This window comes from Tinamus guttatus, unplaced genomic scaffold (genome assembly GCF_059628265.1).
Source record: "Tinamus guttatus ecotype Peru unplaced genomic scaffold, ASM5962826v1 Tinamus_guttatus_pri_ptg000311l, whole genome shotgun sequence".
In the NCBI taxonomy this organism is placed as follows: domain Eukaryota; kingdom Metazoa; phylum Chordata; class Aves; order Tinamiformes; family Tinamidae; genus Tinamus; species Tinamus guttatus.
The window spans coordinates 2,284,254-2,304,306 of NW_028288845.1; the positions used below are offsets into that span (position 1 = coordinate 2,284,254).

Genomic DNA, 20,053 nt, shown 5'->3' on the forward strand with positions numbered 1-20,053 from the left:
GTTCAAAGCAACTCAACTCAAAGGCAACAATGTTCAGCTGAATCGGGAATGATTATTTTTGATGGATGTATTTCTTATCTTCCCCTAGGCAACTGGTTTTCCATGTACAAAAAAGCAAACACGTGGAAACGAGCGGCCGGACACGCACATTGTCCCTGGCTGTGTCCCAGGGTCGCTCCGGGCCTGCCATTGTCCTTCACTTCCCGAGATCCAAGGCAGCAGGGCCCCTTCCACGGGGAAGCTGCGGGGAGCCCAGGGTGGTCGGAAGAAGCCCTGTGCACTGATACACAGCCCTGGCCCTCTGGCATTTAATGTTTATACAGAGTTATGTATTTATATACATGACTTAGGGGCAGGGTTTGTCAGGATTGGGGGTGAGGGGTTTACAGCTGGACTTGGTGATCTTGAAGGTCTTTTCCAAACACTACGATTCTATGATTCTCTCTGCTTAAAAAATACGCTATTTTTTCCCTCTTGTCTTTGGTGAAGCGATGAAGCCGCCTTTCCTTGCTCACTTATCCAGCTCGGGTTTCCCTTCACAATATCAGGCTGATCGGTTTTTCTCCAGGTTTCATTTCCGCGCCTTGCCCGGGCCGTCCCGGGCCGTCCCGCGCCGCCGCGGAAGCCGCTGGCGCGCGGGGCCCGCTGGGGACCCCCGCGCGGGTGGGCGGCGCATGCGCGGGGCGAGTGTTTGCGGGTTGCCACGGAAACGGGCCGAGGCCGATGGCCGGCGAGGGAGGATGCGGCTGCGGCGGCTCCTGCTGCGCTACTACCCGCCGGGTGCGGAGCGGGACGGGGGGCCGGGCTGGACAGGACCGGGCCGGGCCGGACCGGGCTGGGCCGGGCCGGGCCTCGCCTGTCTGCTGCTGCTGCGGGCCCCTGTGTCACTGAGTCGTGGAAGAGCGGTTCCCACCGATAGTGCACATGCATTACTAACAGACTGGTTAAAGACACTGTTAGTGTCTTTGCTTTCTTTTTCTTTTTTTCTTTCCTTTTTTTTTTTTTTCCTGAGCAGACCCACGCTTTAGAAGGGTATCCTGCTAAGCTGCCCTCGTGGTCCGGCCTTACCTCAGGCCTGTGCCTGGCTGCGTTTTCTGAGACGCGATGAGCTGCAAGCTGCAGATGGCACACGGCCTCAGAATGCGCTTCTGCCAAGTATTTTTCTTACAAACTTGGTAAAATAAAAATGACATGAAAATTCATCCAAAATACCCTTTTCTGTGGGAAACCAAGATGCTGTAGAGCTCATCAATGAATATTTTGAAACAGAGAACAATGTGGTTAAACACTTTAATGCTTCAGCTCAAGGTACATCTTGCACAAATGCCAAAGCATGCCTAGAAATGAACAGCGTGCTACCGTTTTCTGTGCTTTACTGCACATAAAGCCAGTAGAGCTTTGCCAGCAGAGAAATAAAATACAAAAGTTTTTATAAAATGTATTTTTCAAGTTGCTTGGAACACCAAATTACAAAAAGTATCTTCAGGACAAATTGTTTGAAAATAGACCTGTTGAGATCATACAAAAACTTACTGGAAAAAAAAAGTTTATTTCCAGACCTGAAAATGAATCGTAAATATAACATTTAGAATATTCATGTTTAGTATCTATCGTCCTTTAAACACAAAAGAATTGTTCGTTGCTTTGATAATTTACGACAGGAATTGTCACTCTTGTTCTCCTCTCATGATTTAGAAGCAAGTCTGTTGAAGGCAGTGGTGTAATTAACACAAGTGGAGACGATGAGATCTACAGTATATAATAATCCCTAACATCTATTTAAGACTTGTTCATCCTTTGTTTTTCTTTTTTTAAGGAATTATCCTGGAATATGTACAAGGTGGTGAGCCAAAGACCAGATCCATAGATCTACTCGATCTTAGACCTGAGTAAGTAGGATTCAATTTTGGATAATAGCACTGTATGCTGTCTTGCACCATGATCATATGCAACTCTATTTGACTGTTTTTCATGAGATTTACGTTAGTTATGTCTTCTCCATAAAAACTTTAAAAAAAATTCTGCCTGTATTTTAAATATAGAATTTTCATTCCAGCAGACTGTTGCCATCATGCTGTCTGCCACTGTTCACAGATGGAAGCTCTTTTTGCTTATGGAATTATGATTATCAAGAAGCCAGCAGAAATATGGGGTTCTATTGTCCAAATTCCAATATTATTACTATTGATACTTAGGTTCTTAGGTACTGTAAAAATATTTCTGTTCACAATGTTTTGAAAAAAAAAAACAGGTCCGATTCAACTCCCAGTTATGCTACTTTACATGGGCAGGCTGAAATCACTGAAAACGACAACTAAGCATAAATATAAGTGTAAGCGCTGAGAATACTAACGTAGGAAAATGTGACTGTGTTTTAGAAGGCTGTTATAGAAGATCTATTTTTAGACTATGAAGATTTACATAATAAAATGCTGGATTTTCTCAGAAGGACCAGTTATAAATCTTTGTGCTGTCTGAGGAATGTTGTCACCCTCAAAGTTTTTCAAGTGGCCAGAAAAGAGCAGTTTATCTGATACATGCAAAATACCAATACAATACCGATAAATACCAGTAGACTCTGTACTGCATTTTGGAAGTTATTGCTCTAGCTAAGAGTTGTAGAAACAGGCATAATTTGTGAAGCCATGGACAGAGTTTACCTCAATACTATCATATATGTTTCGTCATGTTGTTACTTCATGTGCTTTTGGAGATTTTATGAAACTCCACTTTAAGCTAGGTGTTTATTACTAAAATACCAGTTTTGAAAACTTATGCCCCGTATCTCTATGGGAACCCTTTGAAAAGGAAGAGGTCTTGCTAAGATAAAATATTTAAAAGTCAGGTCTTACTGAACTGCTATACTAAAAGAGGGAAAGAAATGCAGAAATTAACAAAAAAAAGATTTATTTATGTGTCTTTAAACCATTATTGAATTAGATAAATTAAAAAAAATTTAATATAATTGCTTAATTACAATTCTCTGCAAGTAAGCAATATGTTTTTATAATTGTAACTGTTGTCAAATGATTTTTTTTCTCTGAATTAGCACAGATGTTACGGTTTTAGCAGAAGAAATTCAGAAAGAAGAACCTCTCATCACAGCTTCATGCAAGGAACAGGTCTTATATTTATTACGAAGATTGCAGGAAAAGCTTGGGGAGGAAGATGATCGCAAGTTCTATCTTTTTAAGGTCAGAGGCACTTGGGGGATTTGGGTGTGTTTCAGTTTTAATATTTTGAATACATTTTTACTGACCTGCGTTGTAACTGAGCACAAAACTGGGACTCTTTGACCAGTTTCTCAGTTGTTTTCTAACGTCTGCAGTGTTCAGCCTGGCCTGGCTGTTTCCTCTAGGGATTCCCCCCCAAAAGCTGGAGGCTTAATTGCTTCTAAACACTGTTAACAGCAGCTGATGTGCAAAGGTGTGTTTTCGATGGAGAAAAGTAATTATCTTACTTGTCAAATGTCTCCGTGGACCAGCAACACCGAGAGTTATGTTTAAACAAAAACTGTGAATAGAATTTGAATAAATCAGCTGAGGGAAAGGCCCTGAATATTTTTCTACATCGTTTTTTTCTGATTTTCATTTTCTGTAAATTGTGATTATTTTAGATGTTCTGCTACATACAGCAGTACTGGTTGCTGTTTACTTTCTGCAAGTCAAGTGATATGATAGAGAAATTCAGAGATTTTCAAGGATTGGGTTATATAGGCCTTCTGTGGTGAATTCTGTCAGTAAGGCTGGGATAATAGTATTTAAAAACAAAAAGAAAACTAAAAATCTTTCTTACTGTTTGTTCTGCAAAGCTGATGAAAAGGTAGTAATAGGAATGTAGCCAAGAGTACATCCTGGATCTTATAAACAATAATTTCTGCAATGGTTCATTATCTGGAGAAAACTAAAGATTAACAAAAGGCCAGGCCTTGCAAACATCTTTGTAATAAAACCATAGCTGGTAGTGACACTTAAGGAATTTCCATCTTTTTTTACCTGCAGAGACTGCATTTTATGGGCTGAGATAATTCAGTGTTGTATCTTTATTGTGTCAGCAGATGGCAATGTGTAGTTATTAAAACTGTTGATTGCTATGTTACTGGGTGATACATGGAATTTAGAGGGAAGAGGGAGAAGATTTGTGTTTTTAGTTGTGTTTTTTTTTTCTTTTTTCTTTCTCTTTTTTTTTTGGTAGTGGTTTATTTGATTAAAAACATAACCTAAGATGTTACAAGAAATAATTTGGATATTTCTGGCCAATAGGACACATAAAGTATTTGTATATTTAAACATGTAAGCAAGGCTATGTATAATTAAGGAATCTTAAATGTAAAGAGTTTTAATTGTGTTTTAACATATACTTTTTGTTGTGACAATGCCTTGATTTTCATAGTCTTTTAAAACTGTTCATCACAAGCACTGGCACATAATCAAATATATATATGAATTTCAGTGTAAATAATATACTTACTTTTTGTTGGGTATAGTGCATTGTTTGTTTTCCATATTTGAAAATATTAGCAGCAGGCAAATGATCACCGTTGGCTTATTTGCTTCACTCAAGAGTACTTAGAAATATGTGATAAGAACTTGTTTTGTGTTTCAGTTCCATTTAACGAATGCAAAAGATACACAGGTATTAGAAGGTGCTGAGATACTAAGATGATGTGGCAAGACTGGTGAGGGGGGAAAATATTTTGCTGAACAATGTTCCGTATGTTTGCGCTGTTTGGAAATGAATATTTTTTTCCTGCTGCACAGCAGCGTAATCTAAACTTCCCTTTACTGTAATTTCCAGTAATTGTGATAATGGTGGTGTTGGACACTCAGCGGAGAAGCGAGCTGTTGTAGCAGCTTCTCAGGCTTTAAGCTCTCACAAATCAAGGCACACTGTACTGGGCTGCAGGCTTAGCTTTTTTTTTTTTAGCTTTTGGGCTGGTATAGCACATTTTGCAGAATTGAGGTACTTTTGTTTGGACATCGCTGATTATCGTACCACTTGGCTCAAGCAGCTCTTGGTGACCTAGAGCTCGCTCTCTTTCTCAATCCTTCTCCTGACCCTTGTTGTTTCTCTTCCATTTTGATCAGTTCCTACTCCTCTGAAATACCTGAGCTGCCTTTATTTTCCTTTCTGAATCTATGTGTGGCAGCTGAGAAAGATTTAAGAAGCAAGAGATAAGAACAAAAAGTTGAAACGCTGGTAGTGTCAGTGATTAAATGACCTCGCTCATAAATCATGTCGTCTTCATTTTCAATGTTACAGAGAGGAACTAATGGGCACCACAGCTGTGTTTTTAACACCCCTTTATTTCACTGTCAGCAGTTGCTGAGATTTCCCAGAATAACATTTCATTATATTTTAGTCTCAAGCAGAAGTCAGCTTGTAAGAGATGAAAGTTTTCAAGCACAAACCATGCTATATAATCACCATGTACTCAAGTACAAACCAAATTATACTACTGTGTCCTTTTTAAAATATCATGACAGACTGATTTTTGTTGGGCAATATTTGAAGCTATTTTGACCTAGGCTTAATAAAATTTAAAATGTATTAAAAGGTATTAAGTAATTTATGTAAAGAATATATACTGTCTGACTGAGGATCTTAGAACCAGTGTTAGAAAAATAGTGGCCTTCCTAACCTAAACAGTACAGCAGAAATTAAATTTGAAATCTTCTCTGAATTTTGCCCTAAGAATTATCTTTGTTTTAGCTCTGTGTGCCTTTTTTGTCATGACCCCAGAGGATGGACCTGTATGGAGCTATTAATTTTGTTCTTCCCATTTTTAGAACAGTGTCGTGTACTAACCAAAAGCATCCGATGACACAGAGGGTTCAAAATACTCAGTTCCCCTGCATCCTTGGGTCACTGCCTAAGGCTTAAGGGCAGTTGGGATTGCTTCCATCAGTGAGCTCAAGGGGCACACTGCCCTCGATCATTCATTTTGCCTTTGCAGCTCTGGCGTAGGGTTATTTTGCTGGTGGAAAAGGAAATGTGGGGGAAAGTCCGCACCATTTTCACAGACATAACCTGATGAGGCATGTTTTTTTCAGTTAGTGGCTAATCTATTACAGGCATAACTGCTAAGCTCACTGAAGGAGGAAAAAATATTAAGCTATTTAGTATTCTGAGTGATGGGATTTTGTGAAAAAATGCATCAAATCCTGTTGTTTTCTCCTCCCTCCCCTCCATCTTGTGTTTCAGGTACTTAGGGCACATGTATTACCGCTGACTAATGTAGCATTTAACAAATCTGGTTCCCGGTAAGTTGTTTTTAAATTCAAAATGATACGATCACCAGAGTAACTTTTGTATTTGTAAATTAAATTGTGAGTGAATTTCAATATTCTTATTTTCCTGAAAAAAGAAGCCAGCCGTGCTACTTCTAAGCAACTTCAGATTGGTAATTAGATTTCAGGCCTCTCTGGGAGATCCAATAGGAAATGGGAAAAAGTGATGAATGAAATTCACTTTAAATGTATCTTTTTCCTTCTAGGATGATAGCTGGTTGACAATTAATGCATTTAACAAAGAAGCACCTTTATGGCAAGAAAATGAATGTAACTAAAGCCAATGAGTCATTGACATAAGTTCATTTGGGACTTGGATTGTAGTGGAATGCTGTATGAACTGATTTCACTCTGGGCCTAGGCCTAATATTTTTTTCTTTAGTGTCTGAAAAGAAGCAGCTTGGTTTTAATGGAAATACATTAAGATTAGAAATATATATTTTTTAAGATTAATAATAAAAAAGAAAAAAAAAAAGAAAAGGAATGCCCACATTTGTTAATCAAACTTTGGGAAAGAAAGAAAAGAATTAGTGGCCAAAACAATGTTTACTGAAATCAATGGAAGTGATTGATTTGGCTATACACCAGGACCATTATGAAAATTGTAATATTCAGAAATTAATTTCTCTTTATTTTAGCTTTATAACTGGAAGCTATGACAGAACCTGCAAAGTATGGGACACTGCATCAGGAGAAGAGTTACACACGCTGGAGGGACACAGAAATGTTGTCTATGCAATAGCTTTCAACAATCCCTACGGGTAAATATATTTTCTCTGAGATCCATTATAGTTCTTAATTGTGCTATTTTGCAAATTTGGAATTGTTAGAACTTTAAAATAAAATAGATTAAATAATCTCAAACCAAAACTGTTCAAGTTCTGAATTGGGAAAGTTAAGCTGTAGCTAATAATCATAGGACGACACTATATATTATGAATATAAGATCTTTGTATTTTGTATACATTCAAATATGTTTTCTGCTTTAATTTGAAAATGGATATTTAGAAATTTGCATCTTAAGTTTCATTAGGTCTTGAGAATCTTGAAAAAATGTATACGACAGTATAAATAACATAGGAACACAGATTTATTTCTGATAATGTCTATATAATCACATTGTGTTCTGAAAGTTAATAATTCTATACTGCCTCCATATAATTATATATAAGAGAAATACTTATGACTGCTCATGACTATGACTTCAGTTCTAGCACTTCTATCATAACCAAAGTGGGTATCTCCATTTGGCGTGACACGTCCATTGGTATTTAGGACATGATTTGGAAACGTCTGTGCTCTTGAGTAGTTTTCATAAAATCCACAGGGTGCCGCTGTGTGGATGTCACATATGCGTTTGTGCCTCTTGTTCTCTGCGATAACTCTTTGCCCTTGGTCATAACTGCCACCTAAACAAAGGGAATTAAGTACTGAAGTTGTATTGTCATTCACTTCCTGGGGAAGATTTATAGCAAGATAATCATTTTGCTTCTCTGCAGAATAAGATAGAAATTTGTATTTTTACAACTGATTTTTTTTTTTGACATACAGATGTCTTATTTACCAGTTAAATGGTTAAGAGTACACTAAGTTAACATCAGGAAATGCATGTAAAAGATTTGTTCTTAGGTTGCTTTGAGCATCATCACTTCCTTCTAGTAGAAAAACTAGAACTTACTGTCTCTTCTACTCTGCTATTATTCTTTACTTTAAAAAATAATTTATGAAATTGTTGTACTTCAGAGGAACTACATACAGCAAGATTTTGTGCTCATATCAATAACTAGACTGTGATATAAAAATGGAGAAGCAAATGTAGCAAAGATCTGCCAAAGGAGGGAGAAAACCTGATGAGACTCTTGAACCATGTTAAATTTGCTGTCCAGTAAAAAAAGAATGTTTTTCTGCTGATGTCTAGGTTTCTATACAGTGTCCCTCACTACATTTTCTGGGTACCTAACTTCAGTGTGAGCTTGCTCTAATTACATTTAGTTACAACACTCCCACTGACTTCAGTGGGTGGAGAGTTGGACCTCTGAAATTTGGGTAAGCTGTTTATAGTAGCGGTTTATAAGTGTTTATAAAACAAACAAACTCTGAATTAGTGGGTGGTCTGGCTGATGAAATGACATTTGAATATGTCTGGAAACACAGAGATAACCTCCCCCCATTGCAAGTTAGAAACTATGTCTGCATTTATTTTTACTGTAATATAACTTCTATTTGTGAAAGCCTGTTCCAGGATCTTGTTATGTGGCAAAATGTGCCATAGTGAATTTCTGCAAGAGCAGTAACAGCTTCATGAGCTTCTTGCACGGAATTCTTTATCTGTTGACCTGCTTCTATGTCAAACTTGTACAGAGGGTGTGTGACCAGACAGAGATGGGGGAAATTGTCCTTTGCTCTGTGCATAGAAGCACAAAGAGAGAAGCTCCCAGCTCCCATTCACCTCTGCAGATCTGCACAGGAGCAGCAACTACCAGTTCAATAAGTTTATTGCTAAACTAAGAGCTCATGCCTGAGAGAGGTCAAAAAATATACTGCTGTCTTGCTTTGAAGTTAATGTATTGTTTCTAAGATTTCCACTCTCTTTGAAATTGGAGTTTCTCTTTTCTAAATAAAAATGACAGTGTTTTCCATTTAGTGACAAGATTGCCACTGGATCTTTTGATAAAACCTGCAAATTGTGGAGTACAGAAACAGGAAAATGTTATTATACTTTCAGAGGACATACTGCAGAAATAGTGAGTACTGATGGGTGTTACTTATTCCTTTATATGTCGCACACAGTTATGCACAGCTGTGGGCTTCACATGTCTATGAGTTGACTTTGGAAGGAGCTACTATTCTGCATTTGTTCTCACATTCAGATATTGCGAGCATGTATGAAAAAGCATTCTGACAGTTCTTAAGAAATAGAACAAAACATTGCACACAGTTTGAGAGGTTATTTTTAGTCTTGGCTTGTTACAGTTTCTTTTGTTTATCAAAATGTTGACACATTTTTGAAAGCAATAGAACAATCTGAAATTTCTATTTGTTGCATTTATTATTCCTTGATTTGTTTGCATTTTATCCATTTTTCTAATATTTTATACTGTCTTTCATATCTGAAGAACTGAATACACAAGAACATCATTGTTTGTGTTACTGTCTTTTACATTAACGTTTGTGCTAATAACACAGGGCCATTAGGAATCATAGAAGAATTTCTGGAGTAAAATTGCATTTTAAGTATCTTATCTGAGAATACGTGGGATACAGAAATGCCAAAGACATATGACAACAAAACAGTTTAAGCTTAGAAATGCTTGGTTTCCTTTTGAATACACTAGAAAGCCTAATAACAAAAGTAACTATATTGATTGACAGCATTTCAGATTAAAAGAGCAGAGAAATCTGCCAAAACCCTGTTTCAGTGCAAAATATTTTTCTGCATAAAAGGAGTTATAAAATCATTACCTAGTAAAGCATTTCTGGAAATTGTTTTTGGAAAAAACTCTGTGTTTAATTTGTAGATTGCAAGGCCTATGTGAGAAAATGCTGGTTTACCTTAGTGAAAGTTATGTTTGATTTCAGTAGGTTTTTAGCTCTATAGGTGTTTTGAAACACTTATCTCTTAAGATGAAAAGCACATTTGCTTACTGAGATGGACTGGAGTGATTTTACTTCTACAAAACAGGTAGCTAAATATTTAAAGACCCTTTCAGTGGAAGTCCTCTGGCTTCCATAGGGGTAGAATTAGGACTAACATGTTATGAGCTGTGCTAACAAATAATTGGTAGAACAACCAGAAGAAAATGTTGTTTCTCTGTATGGCACATGTTTCTAAAATGAGACTGTTATTGTGTGTGTTGCATTGCTGGCAAGGGCATGTCCATGTCTATTCAATATTAGAAGCGGAAAAGGTATCATGATGAAAATGTACCTGTGAACTCAGCTACTGTTTTACTTCTTATATGACACCTCCTGTTTTTTGTTAGTGGGACAATCATATTAAACAATGCAAAGAACAGGGAGCTGGCTACATTATTTTTTTAATGTGAAAAGTGAATTAAGGAAATTGATAAGGTTTTGTTGATGCTTTTTCGTTATTAAATAAATATGGAATGGTGGGGACACATCCGGCCTTTGGCAAATGGCCTAGATAACAACAGCTGTTAAGATAAGACTCACACAGCCTGTGTGAGTCAAATACACACTTGGTTTGACCCAAACTGATCATGCTAAAGAGCAAGACATCTGTCAGCCCCCAAGTGATGGTGTGAGAGAGGAGGCCGCTAACCCCCGTGAGAGGGGCCTGTGCGCGTATGCGGCAATGTGAACGTGGGAGCGTGATTAAAACTTCCTGGGGTTACCAAAAGTGGTTAACTCTGACCTATAATTTTCAGAAAAAAATATATAAATCACCTTCTTTCCTTTTTTTTTCTCTTTTTTTTTTGGCTACAGGTATGTTTATCCTTTAATCTTCAAAGCACCTTAGTGGCAACTGGAAGCATGGATACTACAGCCAAGCTATGGGATATAGAGAAAGGAGAAGAAACAGTCACTCTAAGGGTATGCTTTCCTTCTTTACAGTTTTAAGGTGTTTCTTGCTTTTTTAGTTTTCTGAGATAAATAACATTATACTTCTTAACATGTGTTTGAAAACTCAAAATTTCTGTTACCAGGTGTGTCATACAGTGACTGCAATTACACAAAACAGATTAAGTGACTTGAAGGGAATAAGAAATCTATGATGTTTTATAATAAATGCTATTCATCAAAAGACAGATTTTCTCATTTCAGTGACATTACTGTTATGACAGAATACCTTCCATTACCCACTAAAACATGTTGTTGTACTATACTTTATTGTCTCCTCTGCATTAACATGAAGCAACTTTGGGAACAGTAATGTCAGAAGCTACAGCTTAAGGAGTCTTCTTCCTGAAAAAGTAAGCAGAGGAAAGTTACCTAATATCTAGACTATAGTTTCGCTTTGCTTTATATGGCATGCCAGGATTCCACAGATTCAATGTTTTGGCCAAAGTTATTAAGTTTTCATAGATCTGCCTCTCACAAATTCCAAATAATGAGTATGCTTCTTTCTTTGGTGTATGTGACCTGTGGTGTGACAGAGGCAGTTCCTCCTCTTTGGCTTTCTTTTCCCCCAGAGCCTTAAGCAGAGGCAAGAGCGGTGGGAAGAGGTGGACCTTCAGCTTCCTCTATGGAAGTCATTTCTCCACAGGCCTGCACTAAGGCCAGTGACACTGTAGTTACTGTGAATGAGTCATCTGATTTCAGAACGTGTTGGTAAACTAATATGGTTCTGTTTAAAGTAGATATGGAAAAGACTAATCAGATTTCTCATTGTCTGTCATTGCAGAATTACTCATACATATAATTTATTGGTTAGTGCTTAGGTGAGATAGCTGAGTTTTGCAGTTGTTGGGGTACCATGCCACAGTCCACTAGATCTTTCTGTCAAGATTGTGATGTATTGGACAAGGAAGTAACTAATACGTTAGTGTTATACAAGGATTCTGCAATATAAAAAATCTTTGATTTCTTTAATGCTACTGAAAAATCTACCTGTTGAATTAATTCTGGAAAGGGTCTTATTTACATTCTCATCTTTTTTTTTAAAAATCCTCTCAGGGGCACTCAGCAGAAATTATTGCCTTGTCTTTTAACACCACAGGAGATAGGATTATCACTGGCTCCTTTGACCACACGGTGGCAGTGTGGGACGTTGGCACTGGCAGGTACTAAAGTATTAATAAATGTCCTTTTGTGTTTCATGTTTTAATGACAAATGAAAGGACAATGTTGAGCTAAGATTACACTCCTTTCTTGCACTTTTGCTTCTTTTTTGGGTCGATATTGCTTCATCTGTCTTTTCTTAGGTCTGCTTCTTTTCTTCTGAAAATAATGTTGCTCACCAAATGATTTTCTCTGCAAAAGGTTTAGATTTTTATTCCATTTTCTTATGAACATTAAGGAGACAGATGCACTACAGTGATCTTGTGTTGCTACTATGTGATCCTGTCTTGCTTCTGCAAACGGGAAGATATTTTATCAGTATAGAAACTCATGGTTTGGAAGGTGTCTATATTTTCTTATTTGAAACAGACTGTTTAAATAAAAAGTATGTTATGTCACAGGAAATTAGTCTGGTCCCTTTGTCTTTAAAACACATAGAGGGCTTGTTTTCCTTCTCACACTGCTTTGTGTCAGGATACATTTATAAAGAGGAGAAAATTTGGCCCTCTGACTGTAAAGAACAAAATGTCTCGATTATGATGCCAAAAAGCAATAATGTAGTAGCTAAATACTAGCTGGTTATATTATCCTGACAAATCCTCTTGTTTTTTCAACCGGAATAATAAAATGGTTGCCCTGATTACTGACAAATTAATTTATAAAGATATTCTATTAAATTTTCAGAGAAGATATCTTTCCTTATGAGAGCAGGAGGAATATCTCTGTAATTAATATATGAAGGGAAAGTGTTATCTTGCAATAATTAACTTAATAAGTATCACTTCAAAAGCAGAGTAATTTTGTGATTAAAAAAAAGTAATATACACAGTTTATCATTTTGGGCTTGGTCTTGTAAGCTTTGAGCATATACAGCTTAAACAGTTTAATGTTTGGCATAGGTAAGGACTCACTCAGCAGGCCGGGCCTTCAGATGCAGTGCTGTTGTTTAGCCTGTTGTCCTTGCAAATGTTTCTTGGAAAATAATTACTCCTTTCATCCTCTCGTCTGGACCTGCTGTGAAGTCAAAGTCTTGGGATCTTCCTGTTCTTCTCTTCTAAGAAATGACTGTGGACTTGACATCAGGATCAAATAGCAGGAAGTGGAATATGAGGGAGGAAATTCTTGTTTAAACACTAGCAGTGCTGGTAGTTATCGAGTGCCAATATAATTGTGCCAGGATCAGCCTGCAGTCTTTTAGATGGTAGTGAGTCATGTACACATTTAATAATAGAGAAAGGTTGTAGTTCAGAAAGGCTTTTGAACAACTCGTACTTTTATTTATGATTTACATACCCATTTAGACGTCCATATCTCTTCCTAGTTTCAGTGAAACAAGTTACACACATGGCTACCGTTGAGCTTATTGATTAAAGCTTTAGCAGGCTGAAGATTGGACTGCCTTTTCAAAATCTGGGAATCAAAATGTTTGTCATCATTCGGTGTTAAGTGGTACAGTAACAGCAGCCTTGATGGCCAAATAAAGTATTCACAAAATTAAGTTCTCCCTTGTTATTGTTTTCTGTTTGTTGATTTTCGTTTTTACTGTAGAAAGGTCTGTACAATTACAATGGACTCACATTGTTAGAAATTAAAAGAAGTAATTTTATAAGATGGCATGAACACAATCAAGTTTTGTTATCATAAATCAAACATTCATTTGCTCATGAGTTTTGCATTGTGGTCTGTACATTCAGTGTATGCATTAATTTAGCTCTTCTACATCTGTATCTTACCCAACCAATAAAAACATTTCAGTATTTCAGTTACTTAAACTCATTTAGTTGTTTTTCTAGTCATTACTTTGTCCATTACTTAAAACTGTTTTCTATTAATGATATGATAATATTAGAATTGTAATAATATCTTAAGTTACTAATCCTTTAATGTGTCTCTCAATCATTTTTAGAATTCGTTGGTTTATAGGCCTTTAATTCATAGTAAGTGCAAATGGCTGATTGTACCTCTATGCAGCTAAAGCTGATTGAAGGATTTAATGGAAGTAGCATTGTTGGTCCTTGTGCAGCAAGAAGTTTAGCATTAATGAGGATTAGAAGTCATTTTCAGTTTTGTCCTCATTTGTATACTTGAGTACATGCTCCAAATTAAGCACCCGATTAAGTCTCAGTTGATCTGCAGTGGATTTTATAAAAAGATTTAGATTAAACACTTCAGTGATACAGAATTGCAAAGATACAATGTTTGTAATTCCCTGAAATAGGATATTGGGAGGCTAATGTGGAAAAACTTGCTGTTTGTACTATGGATGTAGATGAATAAAAGAAATCTGTTTCTGTCTTGCTCAGAAAAGTGCAAACTTGCTTATGAATATGTGCCTGTATCAAAATACACTGTAAAAATGTGTTTTGTTTTGTTTTTGCAGGAAGTTACATACTTTGATAGGTCACCGGGGAGAGATTAGCAGTGCCCAGTTCAACTGGAACTGCTCTCTCATTGCCACGGGCTCCATGGACAAAACGTGCATGGTAAGGAAGGCTGCTCGGTACCGGAGCGCTCTTGCTGCATCAAGTAATTTATTGTTAGACTTTGTATAGAATGTGGTGAATCCCTGTAGTTTTTGAACATAGTATCTTATTTAAAAATATTTCTATAAATTAGGTCTGTGGTTTGCAAGCTTACCTAATACCACTAAACAAGAAGGCGTGTTTTGTAATGCAATTACAATTTATTGTTTTAGTATCAAAGAAGGACTATTTTAGAGTTCATGTCATGGAATCCAGCTTGGGCTAACTGCTTCTTGCTTCTTGTGGCATAGCCTTCAAATGAGCCTATGGGTTGGTCAGTGGGAGACATGTCTGGATGGTTTTCAGTAAGAATATCTGTGGGTTTGAGGGTTCCATTGCATGTTTCAATGAGGAGGTGGCGTGGTTTGTCTACCCTCATCTGCATGTCTCAGAGACAGAGTTCAGGTGGAGGTGCTCAGAGTGCAATTTTGGTCTGCCAGCATCTAGAGTAGAGCGCACATTTCCATAGCGTCCTTTATTTTGCCCTCTAGAGAACAGATAAAGCTATAATATTTCCATATCGAACTCTTCAGTTTGTTGTAGAAGTTGTTACCGTGAGGGTGAAGTTTTGCTTATTAGAGTCAGAGGAGGAATGGAGGAATCCAGTGTCTGACATATTTCTGAGGTCCAAGCCCACCGTGTCACGCATAAAAGCTGAATATCTGGAAAGACATGCCACAAAATGAATGGATTCTTGAAGCCTCATCTGAACAAATACCTTTGTGTGTGTATCACAGACCTAAAATAAATGGGAGTTTGTAACAGATATACTTAGGGAAAAAAAGGAATTAGGAAAGCAAAATAAATTGCAGGTTTTTAGCTTTGACTAAGATGTGCACAATGGGGAATGAACTGGACTTATTTGATTGGCTTTGCCTGCTAGATCCTACACGTTCTGTACTGTTACCTTTGACAAAGGTATCCTCTCTTGATTAAGTAGCTACTGCTTTCCCTTCTGTTTAGGTAGCATAAGCAGATTGTAGTAATTGAGGTAGATACTGGTTCTTTCCCTGAATTTGATTTTTCTCTCTGATGGCTTTTTTTTTTTTTTACTGAATTTTTAGAATTCTTTTCAGCTCAGTTTCTACTGAAGCTTTCTCATCAGCTACTTTGTATAAAAATATATCTTTTATAACTGAATGAGTATTATTTGGAACTAGTATGTATACTTCATTAAAGAATTTACAATTACAAGTGAAACTCAGGAGCTTTTTATACAAGTTTTCATTTAATTGAAGTCTTATTAAATAATAAAATGTGTTTTTAAATCTCGTTTAATCAATAGTCCAAATAACAAAACAAATTGGACTGCATGAACCTCTGAACAGTGACTCTTTTATTAATTTATATCCAGGTTTCACATTAATGCATCTAAACTGACATTAGAAAGGCCATATACTTGTCAAGTTACTGTTGAGGATATTAGTTAAAATAAGCACAAGAGTTACCTTTATTTTCCCTGTAGTAAATAAAGCAAATATAGATGCTGTATTCATTTATCTTTATGCATTTGCAGCTGTGGAATGCTAAGACTGGGACACATATCGCAACTTTAACAGGTCACAGTGATGAAATATTGGATATCTGCTTTGATTATGCTGGCCAACGTATTGCAACTGCCTCTGCTGATGGTAAGGGAAATCATTTGAATTGGGACCACCTTAAGGATTGCAGTGTGAATAGTGTGAAAACACATTTGTCCTCTTCCTTTGGTTTTGTTGTAATTGCAGGAAGATCAAACCAGAGTTTCATGACCTGAAACTACAGATCAAGCCATGTCTGTTTCATTATGGAAAGTTTAGCATTAAGTTTTCCACAGGGAAAATTTTAATATTTTTATGTGCTAATCAAATTGAAACAGCTTCCCCCTTGAACGTTAAGCTCATTGAAAAATAATTCTCTTGTAGATATAACTATGTCTAGAAAATGTAGGGAAGTAGCTTCTGAATGAAGTTGGGTTTACACAGCTCGCATTTAGATTTAAATGAAAAAGGTGTTTGGATGTTTACTATTTGCTACTACATCTTTCGAACTGACTGCAAGAGAATGCACAGCAAAGAGCCAGGGAAATAAACAATTTTGTTTTATTATTGGTATGCAGCAAAATTTATATGCTTATTGGTTTTTATGCATCACAATAAATATCTTTCTGTATTCACCTGCACAGCATTTTATTATAGTACATAATGAGGATACCATGTTTTTTACATACATACTTAGTGTGCTGATTCTGCACCTCAGGAACAGCATACCGGACTCGATGCGGGGGCCCTACTTGGGTCTGATTTGCTGTATTTGCTAAATTAAGACATAATACGATGTAAAAAGCTTTTCGAAATACAATGACTAGCTTGTTCAGCATAATTAGTAGCTTATTATATATATAGTTAGTAGCTTATTGTATATAACAAATATCTGCAAGGTAATGAAAGCTTTCTGTATATAATGTAAGAGGCTTTCTGAAATTACACAGTAAAGTGGTCCTTATTCTAAGTGGACTTTTTACAAGTTTCAAGGCAGAGGCGACTGTAAAGTTAACCTTTTCCAGACATATTACAGATACTTTTTGAAAGCCTTTTTCCTTGGGAAAAACTAGGAAGATTGCTATCTACTTCTGTTGAAATCAAACCTGAGGATGAGGTCCTCCCGGCCTTAGTAAAATATTCTTGCTAAAATACATGCTCCAGCAGAGGAATCACAAATGGATTTTTATCTCCTACAACAGGGTCAGGAAGAATTTATAATGCAGAAACAAAAAAGTGCATTGCAAAGATAGAAGGACATGGAGGTGAAATTTCAAAGGTGAGTTGTATGATTTTCTTATTAACTTCTGTGTGTGACATCCAGTCCATCAGTTATTCCATAACCAGTTAAAGATTAAGTTTTTTAGTATCTCGATGACCCCTTCAGTCTACTGCGTTCTTTGACTTTTACCATCACCCTCTTCCCCAGCTTTCGATAGATCTGCTCCTCTCTACTGTTTCATTTCTCTGTGTGCCTGATTATCGAAAGGAACAGAAAGACCCCATTTCTGTGGCAAAATACCTGGTCACGTGTACGTGCCCTGGGGAACTGAGAACCTAAAGCCCTTTTCAAAAATCACTTGATCATGAGAAGTATACTCATGTACTTCACTGGATTTCCTGTCTAGCTCAATTTTCAGTGCCCAAGTTCAGTTCCAAAAACATTTGGATACTTTAAAAAATAATTAATATCAGTAATTAAGTTATCAATTTATTAGTTTTTTTTTTTTTTTTACTTAATCCATCTTACTTTTCCTCATTCTTTCAAATGGTTAGTTTTCATTAGTTAGAGGCTATTGTGCTAAGTCTGTAGTACTTTAATGCTTTTTTGTAAATGAAATACTAGTATTTTCAAATCAAATAGTTCTTAAACAGAAGAACTCTTCCTTTGTGTTGATTATAATTGCTCTAATGAGAGGATATTAAGTTCAGAAGGGCTAGTCTTTCCTCACTTAATACTTCACACTCACTCTGTGTTGAGGAATGCAGTCAATATTTGCTGAAATGTGGGAGAGTTACAGACAGAATCCATCAGTGCCAACGTGGATTTCTGCATTGGAAGTGAGAATTTGCTCATCTGGGAGCATTCTGGAAAGTCAATCAATTTCTGCAGATGTTCTGCATGGCCGTGATCACTTGGGAAGGTTATTGCATGGAAGTTTGATTTCTGGGGAGTAGGCATTTTGCCCTCAGTAATTAAGCAAGATTGCATTATACAATAAACCTGGTATTTTCTGGTTAGTCTTATAAAAACATGTGATTAACTGGAAATGCATGCAAACTTGGCAAAATATGGAGTCATCCTACAATATAATTTGCTTTCAGTGGGAATTTTAATATTATAGAACATTGTTATTTACTGTATAAAATATATACATGAATATGCATATATACAAATCTACAAAATATGTATTTTACATAGGATTAATGACGTTTAAATAGAGTTCTTACCATTGTGGAGCAAATATGATGTGGTGGGATCATGTTCTAAAATTCTGGCCCTATAATGAGGTCACTGTGGTTAACCTTTGCACATGGGCAAAGTTTCCAGCCACAGAAGTTTGCTGAGGTGTCTCCAGTGCTATACTATGGTTAATTTTAGCTGGAAAAATATATATATATATTGCAAGAGTTGCTGACTTCTGGTTTCATCTTTTAACCACTAGATATGCTTCCTTTTCTAGACAAACTGATACGCTAAATAATATCACTTTTTTTTTTCTTTAAGATATGTTTCAACCCTAAAGGCAACCGTATACTAACAGCCAGCTCTGATAAAACTGTTCGACTCTGGGATGCTGCTACAGGAGAGTGCATTCAGATATTAGAGGGTCACAACGATGAAATATTCTCCTGTGCCTTCAATTACAAAGGCAATATAATCATTACAGGTAACCAATGTTCTCCAAACCAGACTTTTTATTCATTTTTTTAGAATCCTATATTTAAATCATGTTATTCAAATATTTAGAGAGTCTGACAGATGTCTTGGGACCACATCTCAAATGCAGGTACCAGCAGTGTCTCAAAATATAGTCAGGAAAGCTTGAAAGTCATTTGGGGACTGAGGCTTACGTGAGTACTGTCACAATTTGGGCAGAGGCACAGGCACCCCTGTGCTCACGTGGGAGCTGCAGAGCACTTCTGACCTAACGTGCAGCGAGGGAGCTCTGCGTGCACAAAACACGCTCTCCTAAAGGCCAGCAGACCCTTTGTGCCTTTGGCACTGTGCTCTGGTCAGGTTTCATTCACTTCAGTTTTAACAAAAATGGGTAAGTTATAATATGGCCAAAATCTTCCCTTACAATATGTATTTATTACCAGGGAGCAAGGATAACACCTGTAGAATATGGCGTTGACTGAAGAGAAGGAATGATCCAGTGTGGTATGTGCCTTGGCCAACATCATGAATTTCATAGCTAATAAATATTAATTTTTCAGATCTGTTTTCTTTTACCCTCTTTGTTAGGTTTCAGCTTTGCTGAAGTAGACACATTACCTAAGTTTTTGTAGGTTTGAGTTCAGTGACATCTAGATGTAGAATCGTGGAATCGTGTAATTGTTTAGGTTAGAAGGGACCTGTGGAGATCATCAGCTCCAACACCTGCTACTCAAAGCTGAGTCAACTAGGGCAGGCTGCCCAGGGTTTTGTCTCGCTGTCTCTTGACTAAATCCAAGGCTGGAGACTCTACAACCTCCTTGGACAACCAACCTTCTCCAGTGTTCACTCACATTTACAGTAAAAAAGTTTTTTTCTTATTTTTAAATGAAATTTCCTGTGTTTCAGTTTGTGCCCTTTGCTTCTTTTCCTGTCACTGGATACCACTGAAAAGAGGCTGACTCCATCTTCTCAGTTACCTGATTGTGAATGAATCCAGTAGGTTTGTGGAGCCCTCTTGTTCTATGTGTAATGCTTTTAATAAAAAAATAGGATTATCAAGTGTGAAAGGAGTAGTGTTATGCATGTGCTCTG

General features: G+C 36.9%; 1 protein-coding gene across 2 annotated transcripts; it reads left to right on the top strand.

The window, feature by feature from the left end:
* The first annotated feature begins 693 nt into the window (after positions 1-693).
* On the top strand, positions 694-19,723 carry DAW1 (dynein assembly factor with WD repeats 1). 2 transcript variants are annotated; one of them, XM_088528510.1, is made up of 13 exons: positions 694-780; positions 1,817-1,889; positions 3,050-3,194; positions 6,205-6,263; positions 6,929-7,051; positions 8,935-9,034; positions 10,740-10,847; positions 11,931-12,037; positions 14,416-14,518; positions 16,074-16,188; positions 17,283-17,359; positions 18,809-18,971; positions 19,405-19,723. In XM_088528510.1, the coding sequence occupies exons 1-13, from the start codon at positions 741-743 to the stop codon at positions 19,437-19,439; spliced, it is 1,248 nt and encodes a 415-aa protein (XP_088384636.1). In that variant the 5' UTR covers positions 694-740; the 3' UTR covers positions 19,440-19,723. The 2 variants fall into 2 exon arrangements, with proteins under 2 accessions (XP_088384636.1, XP_088384635.1); XM_088528509.1 differs by lacking the exon at positions 19,405-19,723 and having other exon boundaries at positions 18,809-19,054.
* The last annotated feature ends 330 nt before the right edge of the window (positions 19,724-20,053 follow it).